At 40.6% G+C, this 18,978-nt stretch overlaps 1 protein-coding gene across 1 annotated transcript in view; it reads left to right on the top strand.

The window, feature by feature from the left end:
• LOC119897982 (zinc finger protein 236-like) overlaps positions 1-18,978 on the top strand; it is a 70,875-nt gene that overhangs the window by 32,699 nt on the left and 19,198 nt on the right. Inside the window, exons 16-26 of the mRNA XM_038712050.1 lie at positions 4,387-4,529; positions 5,134-5,237; positions 8,122-8,273; positions 8,813-8,989; positions 9,421-9,733; positions 11,228-11,331; positions 12,725-13,168; positions 14,771-14,916; positions 16,405-16,636; positions 16,725-16,898; positions 18,779-18,937. Coding sequence (XP_038567978.1) covers positions 4,387-4,529; positions 5,134-5,237; positions 8,122-8,273; positions 8,813-8,989; positions 9,421-9,733; positions 11,228-11,331; positions 12,725-13,168; positions 14,771-14,916; positions 16,405-16,636; positions 16,725-16,898; positions 18,779-18,937 — 2,148 coding nt within the window. The remainder of the gene's footprint in view (positions 1-4,386; positions 4,530-5,133; positions 5,238-8,121; positions 8,274-8,812; positions 8,990-9,420; positions 9,734-11,227; positions 11,332-12,724; positions 13,169-14,770; positions 14,917-16,404; positions 16,637-16,724; positions 16,899-18,778; positions 18,938-18,978) is intronic.

Here is an 18,978-nt window from a genome sequence, read left to right on the forward strand (position 1 = left end):
ATCTGGTAATGTGGCCTCACACATGATGGGGGTGCTCCTGCTATTGTAGCCTGTGATGTCTGTCTCCAGTCTCTGCTGATGTCTCCACTTTGCCTCCTTGATGCCAGCTTTCAGTGTCGCTCTGGCAGTGCTGTAATCTTCTTTATCACCTGACCAAAAAGCAGCTTTTTGGCTCTAGATAGAGCCCTCACCTCTCCATTCATCCAGGCCTTCTGATTGGGGAATGATTTTATCTGATGATGTATATTCCTCATGGTTGATGTGGCTCTCCTGGGTGGCGGCCTCTCTGAACACGCTCCAATCTGTGCTCCCAAAACAGTCCTGCAGAGCTGCTGTAGCCTCATCTGTCTACACACTGTTTTAATTGTTGGTTTGACCCTTATAATCAGCTGGGTGTAAGTGGGCTGAAGAAGCAGAGACAGGGACAGGGAAGGGCTTTGTAACTGCCAGGAATATCCGTGTAGATGTGGTCCAGTGTGTTTTTTCCTCTGGTGGGGATATGGACATGCTGGTGTTATGCCTGTTTGATTGAAATCTCCAGCAACGATAAAAACACCATTAGGTTGTTTTGTCATGTGACTGCTGATGACCTCATCTTTGACAACAATATGTATCTGTAACATGCCTGCTCCGGCTCCGAGGCACAGTAGTGTCGGGGATGTCTGTCACCCACCTTGAAATAAAAACTTGGGGGAGCACTGTGATGCATCCTTCACATCTTAACAGTGAATTTTAGCAAAATAGTGGCACACATGTAGGGCTAAAGTGTCTTTTTTCGCGAAGTGTTGGCTGTACTGTGCAGAAGAAGTATGGAGTTTGCAGTTTATGTAAGTTTTTCAATGAAATTAATCAAATTGTCATTGCCTTATTGTTAATGGCCTCAAAACTCACTTAGAAATGAAGCACACACTCTGTTGCTTGCATCAGCCACTATTCTGCGTTTAATGTGGGGTCGTGCGCGCTCCCGAGCCTCTCCGGTACTACAGCGACTACACTGCAGCTAACGACATGCAGTCCACTAACACCATCAAACAATCAGCTCACAGCAAAACACAGACTCCACGTAAGGATACAAAACAACAATAAAAGTTTATGTGCTGAAGCCCATCACACCAAACAGGTTCAGATGATTTCGAGTAAGAACAAAGTGAGCATTAGTAAAGCTGGAGAAACACAGAGAAAGTCAAGTTAGTTCGCCGGCTAACACCGAGCAGTTGCTAATGTTATCCGGTGCAAAGTTATATTGCTTTCCACATTACTTCACTAACGCGACTCATGTTACTATCCTGTGTACCACTGTTGATTTAGCCTGCAAGAAAGGATGTAACAGTAAAAAGCAAATGTGGAGCCATTTGTTTACTAATGTTAGCCTATAGTGATGCAGCCAGCTAATGCTACAGTAGCTCCTAACCTGCCGCTGTTTGCTTCGTAACGTTAAGTTTATGTTTATTGCGGTTTTACCAATACTCAGGTAAACAGCTTCTCCACCTCTCTGTCGCTGTAGCTAACGTGACCCACATAACATAAAACACTGCACAAAACGGTCACAACAACACAGAGGAAGAGCCATCCACTATCACTAGTTACAGTAAAGTTACTTACTGTGGTCTAACTGTTGTGACACAATGTCATTATAATATTCAGTCCAGCACACTAACTGTTTCATTATCATCCAATACATGTAGCTGTGCTGACATTGCTGACTCTGGTGACAGATTCACAGATAGTAAAGATGGTTAACGTTACTGGAAAGCAGCAGGCGAGCTAATGATGTAGCACGTCTGCTAAATGCAGTAAATGTACCGTGATCATGTAACGAGCATGGATTAGTTCAACCTGCAGTTGATAAAACTATTACTGTAATGTTGCAGTGAGTTTCCATCATGTTGTGTGAAGCTGTCTCCCTGTCTCTCTATAGCCGCTCTCACTCTGCCTTTTTTCGGAAGTGTTGAGCCGATATGCGGCTCGCTGAAGCTGAATGAAAGGTACGTCGCCGGTGTTGATCTGCCTCTGAGACGGGAACGTTGAAGTAATAGAGCCTGAACGTGTCTGGAGAAAAGCCACAGCCTGCATGCTGGTGTTTCTGCGTTTATTGTGGTATTTCTGTATGAAAGTGGTTATGTTTCGGATTATGCTCGCTGTGAGAAAACAATTTGAGACGTACTTTAAAGAGGATTATCGCTCTTTTGCGTGGGTTCGAGATCCATTTGTGTGCACAGCAAACGATCTGTCAATTGATATGCAGGAACAGCTTATTGAGCTGAAGAGCGAAGGAACTCTTTACCTCCTGCCCTCTTTCGTCAGCATCAGCGCTGATGCAGTAATTCTCCTCCCTTTCGCGTCGACATATTTGTATGAGGCAGGATTCTCAAAAATGACTGCACTCAAAACAAAATACCGCAATCGTGCACAAATCGAGGATGACTTGAGGCTATGTTTATCAGACATTGCGGCATGAATTGAAGATCTTTGCAAGGCAAAGCCAGGCTCAGGTCTCACATTAACCTGCCTGGCCTATCGCCTGCAAGGTTCTGTAAAAAATGCAGATGATATGCCTACTATTAGGCCTAGTAATAATAACAATGACCAACGCATAAATTCATATCAGAGGTCTGGTGCCAATTCCCAATTATAGCAATAGCCTAGTAATGATAATAGGCCTACTACTACTCATAATAATAATAATAATAATAATAATACCTGCAAGCTCACATTAGAAGTAGTCTGGTGCTACTGCCAATTATAACAATAGCCCCTAGTAATGATAAGACTACCTAGCTCTACTGATGATGATGATAATAATAATAATAATAATAATAGTGTGGGCCTAAAAATAATAGCCTAGCCTAGATCTATCTATCTATCTATCTATCTATCTATCTATCTATGGTGGTGTAATGGGGGTGGCGCCGGGAAGGGGGCGGGGGGCCCAACTGCAATGAACCAGCTTTGGGGGGGCCCAGCTTGCAAAAGGTTGAGAACCCCTGCACTAACATATACCATCTGTGATAGTGTCTTGCGTCTCTCTGTCTCCATTCTTCCCCCACTATTCCCCCTCTTAATCTAGTGTGGTGCTCTGAAACATATGGTGGCAACTTTACTCCCACCATCTCACTCATCTCACACTGCGATATTATCGCGATGTAATAAAACGAGATTTTCTTATCGCAAAGGCTGCGATTACACTCTGGTCACATGATACCCAAGAGGAAAGCAGTCTGACAAAGTTGATGCTTCGTCAGCACATTACGCTGTACCTTGCCTTCTTGTTGTACAATGGCTTGACAGAAGCTGACACTACATAAACTTTAGTGTCCCACAGGGAATGCAAGTAGCAGGTAACTTGGTGGTGGGTAAAATCGCAGAGCCATCCGTGACTATGACGGACAGGAAAAATGAACAGAAACACACGTGTAGTAACGTAAGCGTGTTGTGGCGATCGGCACCTGCGTCATACACATAGCTACCAGTCAGCTCAGGTCAAGGTCAAGTCCGAAAGAGGCCCAGTCTGTCCTGAGTTACAGTCTGGTTACAGCCAGTGCGCCGCTTACCAGCATCGTAGGCTGCGGGGGAACTCCAGTGTTGTCAGAGAATTACCTAACTTGTCTATTATTTTATTTTCGTTGGCCAACTTTTGAATTGAACCTCAAACTGAGTATTTTTTTGTTTGCTTACTGGGATACAGAAAGATGGACTCCCAGGAGATTTGAACTGAGATAAGGACTCATTAATTGGTGGTTGAACTGGGTTTTGTATCACGTGCTTACTGCATAACACGCTGTGGTGAACGCTTAGTTTTTCTTGTGGTCTGTAGGTAGGCCGACCTGATGATATTATATCATATTATTTAATGCCATGACTTGACTCAAATTATCTTTCTCATATTATTATAATTTCATATATCTTCTCTACCATTGCTCATAATAATAATTCTACCTAATTCATCATAACACAGGCCTGACCCACAAGAAAGAACACTCAATCAATTTATAAAAAAGACGCAGACAGGAAGTGATCTACCTAAAACAGGACCAGCAAAAACAGCCAATAAAAATGACATAAAACGAGAGACAAAAGACATGTAATACCTCAGGAAACAAACCAGTTTCACATGTCATTAAAAGGTGTCACAGCTCTGGGCACAAATAACCTTCTCTATATCGTTCTGTGGAGAATCCTGGCATCCTCAACCAATTACTCTGCACAATTTTTTAAACTACTAAAAATACCAAACAGGATGACCTTCAAACTGAAGTATGGTCTAGTTTATTAGCCAACAAATGTTGAAAAAAATAATAGCCTTTAGTTTATTCAGTATAGAACAAATTCAGCCAGTGTAGCTCTGATCAATAATCAGAATTGTTATTACCTGTTGGCTCCCTTCAGGTTTCACCATCACTGAATCGAGCTACAGCCAGTCCCAGTTCTCTACCGTCCAGCAGCTACAGGATTCCAGTACCTTGGAGTCTCAGGCACTGTCATCCAGCTATCATCCCCCGAATCTTATCCATGTTACCAGTGCTGATGTGGTGAGTCCTGGGCCTTATCAACATTAACCTGGACTTCAGTCCTCAGATTTAGAAAGCAGAATGCTAACTGATGCAAAGATTTGGTTGATTAACGACCTGGCTCAATGATTGATTATGTAGGACACCGGGTAGCCCTTTGTGAGGTTTTTTATGTCATTGTTTAAATTTTTCTTATATTCTTCTATTTTTCATTTCAGTCTTACTTCTAACAACTATGTCTAATAACAAATAAAGCCATACATTGTCCTTTTGACGTTTTAGTTTGAGTATGGATTAAACAAATGACATATAACATGTTAATTGGTGTGTGATATAGAGGTGTATTGGTGTATTTTTGAACTTTGGAGAGGTAGCCTTTCCTCCCCTGCTTACAGTCTGTATAGTATGCCTTGCTGCTACATCTCCACTGTTAGCACACGGAAATGAGAGCGAACTTGATCTGCTCATATAATTAAAATAAAGAGTTTCCTAAAATGTCAAACTGTTCCTTTGAAGACATATCACAATCAAGCAAAAGACACTTAATACTGATAGTGTACTTGTAAGTGTATTTCTATCTGCATTAAAATTAGTGTATTTTGTTCATTTGTCTTTTTTAATCTAGACAAATGGGCTTCTTCAGCAGAGCGGTCAGGATGAGCTTCAGCTGACAACTGAAACGCAGGATTACCAGGATGACTGTGAGGACAACAGCAAGAGAGCTTACAGGTTTACTTCTGTTGTTTCTTGTATGTGTGTGTGTGTGTGTGTGTGTGTGTGTGTGTGTGTGTGTGTGTGTGTGTGTGTGTGTGTGTGTGTGTGTGTAAAAGCACCACTATCCGTAATTACAGTTTCAAGTCTTTCTTAAAGGCAATGTCTGCCTTTCTTTCTTACAGTTCCATGCCAAAACTCAGTCAGAATAGAGTGAACTGTGATCCTTAGGTCTCTTTTTTTTATAAAGTCCAGCATTTGGCTGCGTCATTCAAGGACATTCAGTGACTTTGCCGTAACTGAGATTTTAGTAGTACTGAAATGTGAATCTTTGCCAGTTCCGATGTTGTTTACGCTCTGTTCATTGTCCCCCTCAATGTTCAGCAATCATCAAGGCTCCTCATGGCTTGATGCTGCCATAGATACATTTCACATCAGACATGGTATTACCCATGTGATGAAAAGTACCTGTTCTTCACCAAAGCACTTGGCGGTGAGGCCAAAGAGCTCAATTTTTGTTACATCAAATCAGAAAATCTTTTCCGGCGTGCTCTCAGAGTGCTTTTGAGAGCAGTTTGGCAAACTCCGGTTTATTCAGTAGTCGCTTCCACAATTTAAGCCTGATTGAACTGCAGCACTCAGGCGTGATGAGACGTGGCGCTGCAGCAGTAGTTTTCTGTCCAACATGTTCTCTCATCTTTAGACATGAACTTAACATGAACCTGAACTACTAGCCTTTTCTTTATCGGTTGTCTTGGTCACCTTCTTGACCAAACACCCACTTTTCCCAGATCATTGGTATTTTCTGGCCAAATCTTAAAGCCTAGCGAGAGTTAGTCTTTATTGGTCAAGATGAATTGAAAGTTTCATAGCAAGTCCAAACAAGACTTGAATACTGGACCAGTATGCACATTTCTTCAAAAAAAGTTATTAATTTTTTTTTGTTTGTATTACCCTTAGATGATCTGTCATTTTGATCTTGTTTGACGGTCTGCTAGAAATAGAAGGCATTGTTTATGGCTGCTTTTAATAACTTTTACCTGCCTTGTTATCACCATCTTTCATTTCAGACTTGCCAGATAAAGCAGTAGCATTTACAGACATGCCCCAGAGAAACATCATTGTTTTCCCAGATAACTAAAGCAACTCCTCAGTGTGTTTCTCCTTTCCTTCTCAGACCTGCCAAAAAATGTTTTAACATATTGCACACTTTTGTGAAAGGTAGAAACAAGGTGGACTAAGAGAGAAACCGAGTCACATACATGAGTTTATTAATTTATTTTAATTCATTCAGGAGATTTGACTACAATGAACTAAACAACCATACACCCTCTGCATCATCCTTAGTTGGATATTTCCCCGCTAGCCAGCATGTACCACTCAGACATGGGTGAACCCTACAGAGAGGAATAGCAAAAACTATTTTGATCATTCTCATACATGAATTTGTTTCATCCCTTACATCGCCTGAATATTTGTGCAGGTCAAGTGAGGGTGGACAGTTTTAAACTCATATACAGACACACGTGTTCAGGAAAGACTGTATTATTTAGATCTGACCATATGAAGTGAAAAGATGAGTCTGGCTTCTGATTTGGTCATCCAGAGACAGTCCTGAATCAGATGCAATAAGATAATTAAATCAGGACTTTACTGGTAGACCTAGGGCTGTGCGATATGACTAAAATCTCATATACGTCATTTCACATTTCAATAATATTGGAATTTCCAACAGAGCCAGCACAGCAGCTCCACACTGCGATACTCACAACTCTCCTGCTGCAATAGCTAACATCACAACAACAGCATGCATTGGTACACTAGAAAGTAAGCCAAATGTCTGTGGGCAAGTGATTAAAGGTTACCTGACACACAAATCATGGCTGGATCTGCTGGAATAGTGTTGTGTGGCTCCATACAACAGACTTCTCTCTTTGGTATGAGCTCCTCGTTTTTGCTTGCATGGTCTGAGTCCTTCTGTTACACAGTTCTGAGTAAACGTCACTCTCCTCCACGTTTGTTTATTCTGAATGCAAATTTCTTCCCTGCAACACTGGCAAGTGTGGAAGAACGGACTGCGGTGAAGTTAGTTTCAAGTTGGCTATTCGACAGATGTCTGTATTGCGGTGTAAAGCTTCATTCCCTCGCAGAAATATTACCGTAAAGTGTGAAAGAAACGAAACAATGTTTTTCTATTGTCAAACGATATATATATTGTCATATCGCACAGCCCTATTTATACCCAAATTATAATAATGTTTTTTTCTCATATTCTCATATATCCTCAATACGAACAGCTTGCAGCTATCCTCACCAACATCCTTGGACAAGGATGTAACTGTAACAAGGTGTATTTAAAATGTTTCAGAACATCACACATCATTGATGACAGTTGCCCATACCTGCCCATGCAGAAAATAAACAACAAACAAAACCTTTATTTCACCTTTGGGGACTGATGAATGGCTCATAGAAAGTGACATTAAGTCACAGAACTTATTGGGTTTTGGTGGTGTTTGTGACGAGTCCTTTTAAAGAATGCATTTATGTTTGAATATTATGAAGGAAACTAACACTCTTGACATCTGACAAACACACACACAACAACATGCATGCTGGGCTACTGTATCCTCCAAAGAAAAGTTGAAAGCTGCTGAACAGAGCACAATAGTTGAGATTAAAAATAAACTACAATAAGGTAGACTGCCTCATAACATTTAAGGGGACCTTTCAGTATTCACTATGCTAGCAACCTCTCTTTTCTGTTAAAAATAAATCGTGCCCATCATCAGCCCAACGCCTTATGTGACTATACAGACTAGTTACCTGTGTGGGTCAGTTTATCATCAATTTTGGCACTATAAACAGCAGCAACATATACGAAGCTCCTTTGCCTTTTCAGGTGCAGTTGGTGTAATAAGGGCTTCAAAAAGTCAAGCCATCTGAAGCAGCATGTGCGCTCCCACACTGGGGAGAAACCGTACAGATGTCATCTCTGTGGACGAGCCTTTGTGTCAGCCGGAGTGCTGAAGTCCCACCTCAATACGCATACAGGTGAGCTCACTTTACAACAGGTGCTGAGAAATCTCCAGGTGTCTTTCTAAATTAATTAGCTTTCACAAACTTTATTAAAGATATAATTTTCCATGGTATCTAAATTGGAATATTCAAATTATTAAATTCCAAGTGGCACATTGTGATTAAAAATTGTATTATGTTATCTCCCAAACCCTGGCCGTGCTTTCCCTTCACACCACAATTAGAAATGAAAAAGTTTTAAATTAAACTTCATAAAAGGTGGGAAAAACTAAATACCCATAGTTGTTCCCATGGAACAAAATAAGGACATGATTAAAATGGAGATTTTATAAAGTATCTAAATGTCTTACAAGCAGTTATTAGAAGTTGTGGAGAGTAAATGAGAATAGGATTAGAACAATAATAAATGTAAGGACTAAAACTAAAAGTAGACAGTGCTTCAGTAATATTAAAGTTTATGATCCAGTTTTGTGATTTGAGTTTTTAAATTAAATTTCTTCCTGAAATCTGCCAACACCGTGTGAAACCATGCCTCTCTCCTCTCTCGCCTACAGGAGTGAAGCCCTTTAAGTGTAATGTTTGCGACGCCTCATTCACCACCAATGGCAGCCTGAATCGCCACATGATCATCCACATCAAGTCTTTCAAGTGCTCCATGTGTGACGAGAGCTTCAGGACCAGCCTGCTGTGTAAAAAGCACATGAAGAAGGAGCATGCTGTGGAGGATCAAAGTAAGGAAGCCCAGACATCATTTGGATGTTTCATTACATGACACTTTTTTATAGACGGGGGCATTCAAATTCCAATGCATCTCCATAGTTAGGAAGTTTGAAAAGAACAAACAACATTTCTGCGGATCGGAAAAAGATTTAAAAATGGGGAAAGGAAAATGGAAATTCTAATATTCAGTCTATCAGCATGGAACAGATGGATTTTTGTCTCCTTTGAATTATTGGGCTCAAGTTTTTTCTACACTACTGTCTGAAGTTTTAAGTAAGTTTGTGTGTGTGGGAATGATTTCCTGCTGTTAGAATTATATTTTTTATTTTTTTTTACTAATGTTGAAATATTTCAATTTATGCACATTGTTGCCTCAGTTTGAGCTGCCTAGCATGAAATTAACCCAATGACGCATAGCGATAATAGACCCTGATTCTCTCAGTTATAGGTCTGGATAGTCAGGATGTTGAGGAAGAAGAGGAGGAGGAGGAGGAGGAAGAGGATGGGGAGCAAAAGACATCAAAGAGGCGGGGCTTGGAAATCATCACCTTCACTGAGGAGCAGGCGGCCGAGCTGGCAAAGGATCCCGGTGAGGAGGCCTCGGTGTCGGAGCGGATCCTCGCCCAGTCAGCGGCTGAGAGGGATCGAATCAGCGAGATCAAAGACAAGGCAGTGGAACTGGAAACAGAACCCAAGTTCGCCAACTGCTGCAGTTTCTGCCCCAAGAGCTTCAAGAAGCCCAGTGATCTCGTCAGGTAAATAACTTAAATGACAAAATTTGAAAACAATGAATACAATACATATATGAAAAACATTGCTTTACTGTCACTTAAAGGGGAATTCCTGTATTGTTCAACCTGGGTCTCTTTATCCTAGTTGTGGCTGTTCTGCATGTGGCTCATGACAAGTGACTATTATAACAGTAACATGACCAGCTGATCCCAGTGCTGTGCGGGAGAACTGACTTAATTGAAATTTGGCCAATGTTTGTCAGAAACTCTCCCATTTTCTTCCAGCTATGGTTATATTAGATATTTTATTAAACGCAGTAAACAGCTGCAAATGTTAATGCACACAACACAATCAAGTCAGGCCACTTCCTCGTTACTTAAATGCATAAGGTCAATAGGGATCTACTTATGGGGCTACTTGCCGGCTAACCAAACTAGCTGCACGCTGGTTTGTTTGCATGAATTTCCTTTTGATTTAGCATATATACTTCCTAAAGAAGTAGTAGGTAACAACAGAAGGTTTGTGAGTAGATCCCAATGCACTTAGCTATATTAGCTAATCCAGGGGGCTACTTTGTTTACTTTCTTCAAACATAAGCGTTTGAAATTATGTGTATAAAGTTTGGATTTATTTGGAAAGTGTTAGGTGGCTCATGCTCTTGCCCGGAATGGTGTTTCTCAAATCTCTGTAACGGAGATGGTGAGTGCAAAGTTTGCATGACCAATTTTAAGTACAGCCACAAGTATGAGAAAACGTATGTTAAACAATATTGGAATTCCTCTTTCAGTATGTATGTTATTGTATGGTAGAAGTGAGCTTTTCTCAAGTGCCCTTACAAATACTGTGTTTAAGGAGAGATGTAGCCATCTTCTTTTTCTGCTGTATTGAATTTACCCACACCAATGTGGCTTGAATTTTTGACTGCTGTAAAGCAGCCCCATCCATGCTTTTTCCCCCTCTGCTAATGCTCACTATAATTAGCATTGTCTACATTTCTTAGTTTTGCGGAGGCATCCATTTTTATTTTAATACCCATATAAATCAAACACACTTACTGAAAGTAAATCAAGGGTTAGTAGGTTGTCTAATTTCCCCATGCAATTTACAGAGGCAATTATGTGTCAGACTTATAACATTGAGAAAATAGCTTTGAAAGAGTGGTAGAAATAAATATATGTTTTGTATCTCTCTGGAAGCTGGTCAGTGTTATTTGACCTGTAAAGTTGCTACCACTTTTGATGTGAGCTTTGATTTTTCTTCTCCTGAATAACTCAGATATTATTTATGTTGTCATATTCAGAGTCAGAGTGCATTTGCAATCATTTGGAAGCATGTGTAACAAGGGATTGGGAATAAAAGGCGCAAGATGGAAGAGTGCTCTTTGTGCAGTAACCAGTAAATGCTGATCTGTTTCATTATTTCACACTTCCAGACTTAAACAAACTCAAGTTGCACTCACTTGTTATCTTTTTTACCCACCTTAAAATGTGCCTTTGTCCATCTGCTTAAATGTTCAGGCACATTCGGATCCATACAGGAGAAAGACCATACAAGTGTGATGAATGTGGGAAGAGCTTTACAGTGAAATCTACCCTGGACTGCCATGTGAAGACACATACAGGTTAGAGTTTTATCACTAGAATTTGTTGCTTAATTAAGTTGGATTTGTTACAGGACCTGCCAAAAGCAACATTATGATGGAATCTTATATAGATAAACCTAAAGGATAGTTTGACATTTTGGGAAATACACTTATTCACTTGCCAAGAGTTAGATGAGAAGATCGATTCCACTCTCGTGTCTGTACAGTAAATATAAAGCTACCACCGCCAGCAGATGCTGATAGGTGGATTTTGTTACCTTTGGACAGAGCCAGGCTAAACGTTTCCTGTGTTTATGTTAACCTAAGCTAACCCGCTCCTGGCGGTAGCTTCATGTTTCAGACCTGAATCAGAATCAGCTGTATTGCCAAGTCGGTTTGCACATTCAGGGAATTTTCTTTGGTGACTTGGTGCATAACAATAAACATAAAATGTATAAATATAAAAGTATAAAAATGACAAAAAGTTAAAACTATAAAAGAATAAAAAAAAATATATATATATATAAATAAAAATAAAAATAACAACAAAACAATAAATCCCATGAACTTAAACATACACTTCTTTTAATAAAAACATTTGAACATTACAAAAAAACTATTAACAGCTGGTTCTCCTGACATCCCTGAAACGGTTTGTGTCCAGCGTGGGATGGGTCGCCCACCATCTCTCCTGATCGCCTCAGAGTCCTGGAGGCATACAGGTCCTGGAGGGATGGCAGATTGCAGCCAATCACCTTTTCTGCAGAGCAAATGATACGCTGCAGTCTGCCTTTGTCCTTGGCAGAGGCAGCAGCGTACCAGATGGTGACAAAGGGGGGATGTGGATGGACTCGATGACGGAGGTCTAGAAGTGCACCATCATTGTCATTTGCAGGTTGAACTTCCCCAGCTGCTGCAGGAAATGCACCCTCTGCTGTGCTCTGTTGGCGAGGGAGCTTTCTTGGTTGATGATGGTGTCCAGGAAGCGGAGGGCCTCCACAGTGTCGAGCCTTGTTGTACTTTGACTCCCTAAACATGAGACATGAGAGTGGCATCAGTCTAATTCATGACAAGAAAGGAAGAAATATCAAATCGTGTTTTACAACTATTGACATGTGTGTGGCATTTTGTAATGGTTTCTAGCCCAACTTGATTGAACCCTTGTAAACTACTGTAGAGGAAGAAAAAGTAAAGTTCAATAAAAGTGTAAAGTTTCCTGGCCTGATTGCAGACTCTTCGTGGCTGTCCTTGTAATGTGATGTTTGCGACAATCAGGACAGTCCCATTACTGCTTTCTTAATAGATCCGTAATACACAAAGAAAAGACAAAATACAGAGAGGGCTTCTGACATTTTGATCACAAAGAGACTACCAGTTAGTGTAGCCTGCCATATTTAGTTGACTTCAGCTAACACTCTCCATATCTTTGCAGGTCAGAAACTGTTCAGCTGTCACATGTGCAACACATCCTTCTCTACAAAGGGCAGCTTAAAGGTACACATGCGCCTCCACACCGGCTCCAAGCCCTTCAAATGTCCTTTCTGTGAACTCCGCTTCAGAACGTCAGGCCACCGCAAAACCCACATCCAGTGCCACTTCCGGCCAAGCAGCGACAGAAACAAATCCAAGCGGCCTGCCTCATCTACTGGGCAAACCAGGCAGGATCAAGAGCCAGGGACTGGGCAGGCAGTGGCACCAGGCCAGGGGCATCAGCCAGCTGCATCTGAGGCCCTTCAACCTGTGGGCCTGCTGCAAACGCCCAACTCCGACCCCAGCATTTACCTCCCTGCCAGCCAAGTCCTGACAGGGCAGTTTGACCAGAATCTACTGCAACAGGGACTGGTGGGACAGGCCATCCTGCCTGCCTCTATGTCAGGTAGGGATTATGGATGGGTCAACACAGGTACAACACGTACACACAGAGAAAAAAAACAGCTTATAATTAATGCAAAGAAGACAAGAACGTATATTTAACTTGGAGTGGTAATAAAGTAGCGTAGAAGAAGACATTCAGGAGTCTGACCCAAGAGAGTAAAACGGAGGCACTAAATTCTGTTGTCCCTCAGAGTCACCCAACCACACATTTTATTGGCATTTGGCACGTACTCTGATCATAATGTCTGGTTGATAATTAACGCTCCGAGGTTTGTGGGTGTAACTGAAATGCTGCCAGCAGTTTCAGCACCGTTGCCCAGGACAAGATGAATTACATCACAATGCCAGGAGGAGGAAGGTGCTTTGTCACCACAGTCACCTCTTGTGGCTCCCCGTTCTTCAAATCAGAAGTTACCATTTGATCTGTTCAAATTTTTTTGACCTTTATGTGGTAACAAAAATCCCCCAAAGAGCTACTAAAGATTCACTTCTGATGTTTGTACTCAGCTTAGCTGCATTTCTGAGGCAGAGAAAACATCTAAGGTTTCTAAGGAGTATCTCTTTTAGGCCTCTCTAACAGGATTTCACACTTCACGTCACACAACAGCTGAGCATTGAAGGGTTTGCTGTGTGAAATGTTGATAAAATTTCTTGGTTCTTAAATAGTATGAAACTGTGGAAATGATACTGAGCCTTGACATAGAAAGAGGATTTTCAAAATTATATGGTTATGGTTATAACCATATACCTTTAATACAACCTTTAATACATTAGGATCTGTAACACTCACTGAAAAAGTGAAACGTGTGGAGGTAGTTTTATGTTCAGATTGACTCCCTTTCCTCAAGTTTGGGCTCAAGAATGGCTCTTTGTATTCCACAAAATGGAAATAACCGCATGGTTTCTCATCTGAAATATGATGTTATATAAGTGTTTAATAAGCGTGTTACGGAGCAACAGTAATTTCTGAATGCAGCACTGTGTACGTGCTATCTGCAGTCATGAAATTACTTTCCCTGCACACCTCCCAGAGCATGACAGTTAAGGAGGTGGCCAAGGACAGTTTACTGTCATTGCTTCTTCTTCAAGCTCATCGCTTCACATCTGCAGATACTCAGACTCTCTCTCTCTCTCTCTCCCCCTCTATCTGTTTTTATCTACATTTTTGCAGGCAAACCTCTCTCCTTTCATCACCTTGAAAAAAAACCTGAGTACATTGCCAGTTTTCCTTTGTTGTCTCTCAATTCTTCGGTGGTTCATGAGATACGCAGTACCCTTACCTTAATTATATTCTTTCTGTAGTGGAAAGCATCAAGTCATTTTTGTGCCCCAGAAGCCTAGCAGTGCGTATAACGGATGGTATGTAGAGCCTTCACGTCTGGCCTTTGACATTAGATGAACCTGCCGTTCAACTGCAGTAGTTTTGATTTCAGCAACTTTTTTGTTGTAACTTTTTTTTGGCATGTATAGGTGATTAAACTTAACATTAGGTTATCTTTAAAATGTAAGCACATGTTGACTTGATGCTGGAAAAGCTCTAACATTAGTACAAAATTGTGTGTGTGTGTGTGTGTGTGTGTGTGTGTGTGTGTGTGTTCTACAGCTGCAGGAGACTTGACTGTGTCTCTCCCAGATGGCCTGACCACACTGGATGGCATCCACCTGCAGTTGACGCCTGCCAACCTGGTGTGCCCCAACGTCCAGATCTCTGGCATCGACACCAGCAACATCAACAACATCACACTACAGGTTACCCAAACCTCCTACTGAACCTTGTGTAATAATTTTTCAGTGTCGTCACCTTGAGTTGTTAAAAAGTAAGGTTAATTAATGTGGACCTTTTCAGCTGCCTCTCAAAGAGAGCTTGTGCTCCGCAGCTTATTTTTCATTGAGGGCAATCACCTTTAAGCATCAAACGGAGGTGCAGTTAGGAATAGTAACCTCTCTGTCGTGGGTTTATCTCCTAAATGACTCAAGTGTTATGATCCACACGATGATTTATAATGTATGATTATATTACCAAAATACATGCACTTTGTTGACAAAATGTAAAAATTGTAAAATAGATTTTAATTTTATTCATAAAGAATAAAAATAAAGAAGAGTTCATAAGTTAAGTTTGAGTACATTCATATTCTGTGAATACATCTTGCCCAACTGTTACTATGGTCTTTAATTAATCAAATATCTGGTTGTAATTCTTTGTTATCATTTGATACATTGTTAAATTGAGCAGAAGACAATTGAAGCAGTCAACTTTATAATTAATCTTGGGGAGTATATAATTTCCTCCAACTTTCGTTCAATTATATAAACAGATTAGTTTGTGCAGTGTGGTTTTTGCATGTGTTGTTATGTCATCAGCTTTATTCTTGATGGAGTAGTTCTTAATAACATGCATTTTACTGCACATTTCAGTTACACAACTATAAATACAAAACCAGCCTGCCAACACTGCCTTGTAATTAGGATATGATTAAGGTTTATTTGTTTTGCGTGTAATGTACAGCAATGATGTAGGAGGATTTCAACGACTATTAATGAGATAATGCTTTTTGCTGCAGCTGCTTTGCTATAGTCGTGTTATATTTGCTAATGATGGTTCATGCGCAGGATGTTGCAGCCATAGCTCTACAATGTTAGATTTGGTGTTTTTTGCTTTAATGTGACCAGTGAGCATATATGCATTAAACCAAATGAGCAGTCTAGTGGAGGAGAAATCCTGCAATCCTCCAAGAGCGCCAGAATTAGATTCAGCAGAGCTGTTGTACCCATGGTGAGTTTTGTTCAGTCAGCTGTACAAGTAATAAATGAAGATCTTTGACACATCTGATCTCCAGACTGGGATTCACATCCATTTTGTTTTTCAATGGCTAACTGAGATTTGAGAATTTGTTCAGTTGTGCCATCCTCCATCTACAACTGTAACCCACAAATAATAGAAGTAATAAGATTTCCTGGAGGTTGTTGAAAGTCAGTCCCCCAAAAATATAGGATGTATAAGGGGGTTCAAATATTAGATATAAAATTTTACCTAAATTCTTGGAATGTATTTTGCATCGCGGATTTAAGTTGTCAAAAAGAAAAGCTATGAGAGGGAGGACTTTACCTGAATGATCCTGAAATGTTTTTCAAACAGCTACCATCTGGCCTCAGGCTGTTGCTGTTTCCCCATACATTTCCTCAAGTGTTGCATCATGCTTCCTGTTTCATCTGGAGTGGTACCTTCTCTTCCAGATCGACCACGCCCTCCTCCAGCAGACCTTACAACAAGGCGGCCTCCTGTCACAACCCCTGAGCGTCGACACTGGCCTCGTCTCACACTCTGGCAGCCAGCTCATGTCTACTACTGACCCCTCAGTGTCTGCCAATGTCGTCATCCACCCACTGACCAGCCTGGCCCTGCAGCCTTCCGCCATCACACCCGCTCAAGTCACGATGTCCGGCCTCTCTGAGCAGGATGCTACAGGTACGTGTGACGGCCTTAGCTGAGAAAAGGACTAAGCAGACACTCTCTGTCGATGATAAGCTGAATAACTGACCTATGGTTTCTGCAGGTTCTCAAGACCTAAGCCATGTTATGGGCAGCTCTGGGCTGATAACCGGGGGGACCGGCGGTCAGGAGATAACACTGACCATCAACAATCCCAGCCTGACTCAAGCCCTTGCCTCAGCTTCTTGTTCCAGCGCTGGATCAGGAAACCCTCAGGAGATCACCCTCACCATATCAGGTATTGACCACTTCATACAACTCAGGTCCATTATAAAACCATACCAATACATGATGGCTCTGCCTGTGAGCCAACAAAGGTGTTGCAAAGTGCCCTCTGGTGGACAAAGTATGCAACAACAACACTCATAACATGATAGACGGCTCTGTCTTCCATCTCTTCCATTCTCAAGTATTGTAATTATAGGACCAGTGTGTAAGATTTAGGGCTATCTATTTGCACAATGTGGCAGAAATTTAATAATTATGTTGTTATCACTCGAATATGAGATTCGCTGTGTTTCCTTAACCTTAGAATAAGCCCTCTATATCTGCATATTTTCACAGCAACTGTAGGTTCTTTCATACTTGGAAGTGTTACTAGTTATTTTCAGATTGCAGTGTATCTCGAAGTGTTCCTTTGTGGATTGAGAAAAACAAACTATTTACAAAACCCAACTGGATCCGCTGAAAAATGCATCATGCATCAAATGCAAACAAAAAAAACACATCATGACAAAGCTCGAAACAGGCCTGTTTTTCTGAGCTACTTTTTAGAGATTCATCATTCTCACAGGACAGCAATGCTACAGATACCATGATGCAGTGCTGTAGATTAAATTACCCAACAGTACATAAAGTTGATAAAATTAGCTTAACCTTAAACATCTATAGCAGTACAATGCAACATGCACATTAATGCAGCAGTAATATTAATCCAGCAACATCAGATATAATAGTAAAACTCTGACACGGACCAAATCTATGCATAATAAGTACTTTACTTTTAAAAATTTAAGTAGGTTTTGTGGATAATACTTTAACTAAAGTAAGTTTTTAAATGCAGGAATTTTACTTGTAGTGTAGAATATTTTCACAGTGTGGTACTTCTTCCACCACTGCAAAAACATAGCTACATACTGTATACACTAGCCTTGTCTCTTTACAAGAACTGAAGCAGACTATCAATAATACCCAAACAGACAAAATACAAAAAAAATCTGTGTAACACCTTTATTGATTTCCTCACACAATAATAACTCGCAGCCCTTTCTTTCATTTTGAAACTGCTTCACTAATAAAGATTTAAAGCCTCAGTGTTAGAGGTTATGAGTGATACACCTTCACAAACCAATTTTTTGTTTGTACATCATCTCCAGCTGGTCGTAAATCAGCTGGAGATATACGTTTTATCCACAAGATAGAGGTAAATTGTAGCTGTGTCCCTTTCTCAGAGCCCACTTGAGTAAATATAGATCATTCCCTACCTAGTATTTCCTCTGGGCAGTGGGCACTACTTCAACTTCTTTTTTTTGTAGTAGTAGTTTTTTTTTATTTTTAGTAGTTTTTTTCCCCACAAATTATTGACTGAAAAGAAATGTTTTGCTTTTACTAGAGGCAGTGGAAAATAAGTCAATATCACAGTGCATGGGTTCCAAACAAAATGTCTGAAGCCCAAATATTCTACATCTTATCCTACAATAATATAAGAAGAAATAAAAAAGGATCTTGTAATTTGCGCTGCAACGATTAATTGAATAATCCATTAGTTATCAACCATTAAATTAAACGCCATTTATTTTGAGTCATTCTTTTAAGAAAGATTCTCTGATTTAAGCTTCTTGAATGTGAATATTTTCTGGTTATTTTACTCCTCTGTGGCAGTAAACTGAAAGTCTTTGGGTTGTGGACAAAACAAAACACATCTTGGGCTTTGGAAATCACTAATCAACATATTTCATATTTGAATCTGACATTTTCAAATTCAATTCATTGAGAAAATAACCAACAAATTAATCGACAATGAAAATCATCATTAGTTGCATCCCTACTTGAAATGTGAATGAAGGGGAAAAATAAATTCTCTTGGATTCTGGACTAAAAATAGCTTTTGTTTTGCAGGTCAGGATCTGCTCTCCCAGCATAGCAACCCTAATGGTGCCGAGATGAATGGAACCATTAGGCTGGCGTCGCCACTCAATAGCCAGCCCACCAGCGCAACCCTGACTATCAGCAATGACCACCTCCTACCTCACAGCCCCCCCAACACTGGAATGGCAGGTTAGATATAGTTTCTGTTTGTGTGTGTGTGTGTATCTGGG

Source organism: Micropterus salmoides, unplaced genomic scaffold (genome assembly GCF_014851395.1).
Source record: "Micropterus salmoides isolate LMB-PRFRI ecotype aquatic unplaced genomic scaffold, ASM1485139v1 Ms_hic_scaffold_11, whole genome shotgun sequence".
Classification (NCBI taxonomy): Eukaryota; Metazoa; Chordata; class Actinopteri; order Centrarchiformes; family Centrarchidae; genus Micropterus; species Micropterus salmoides.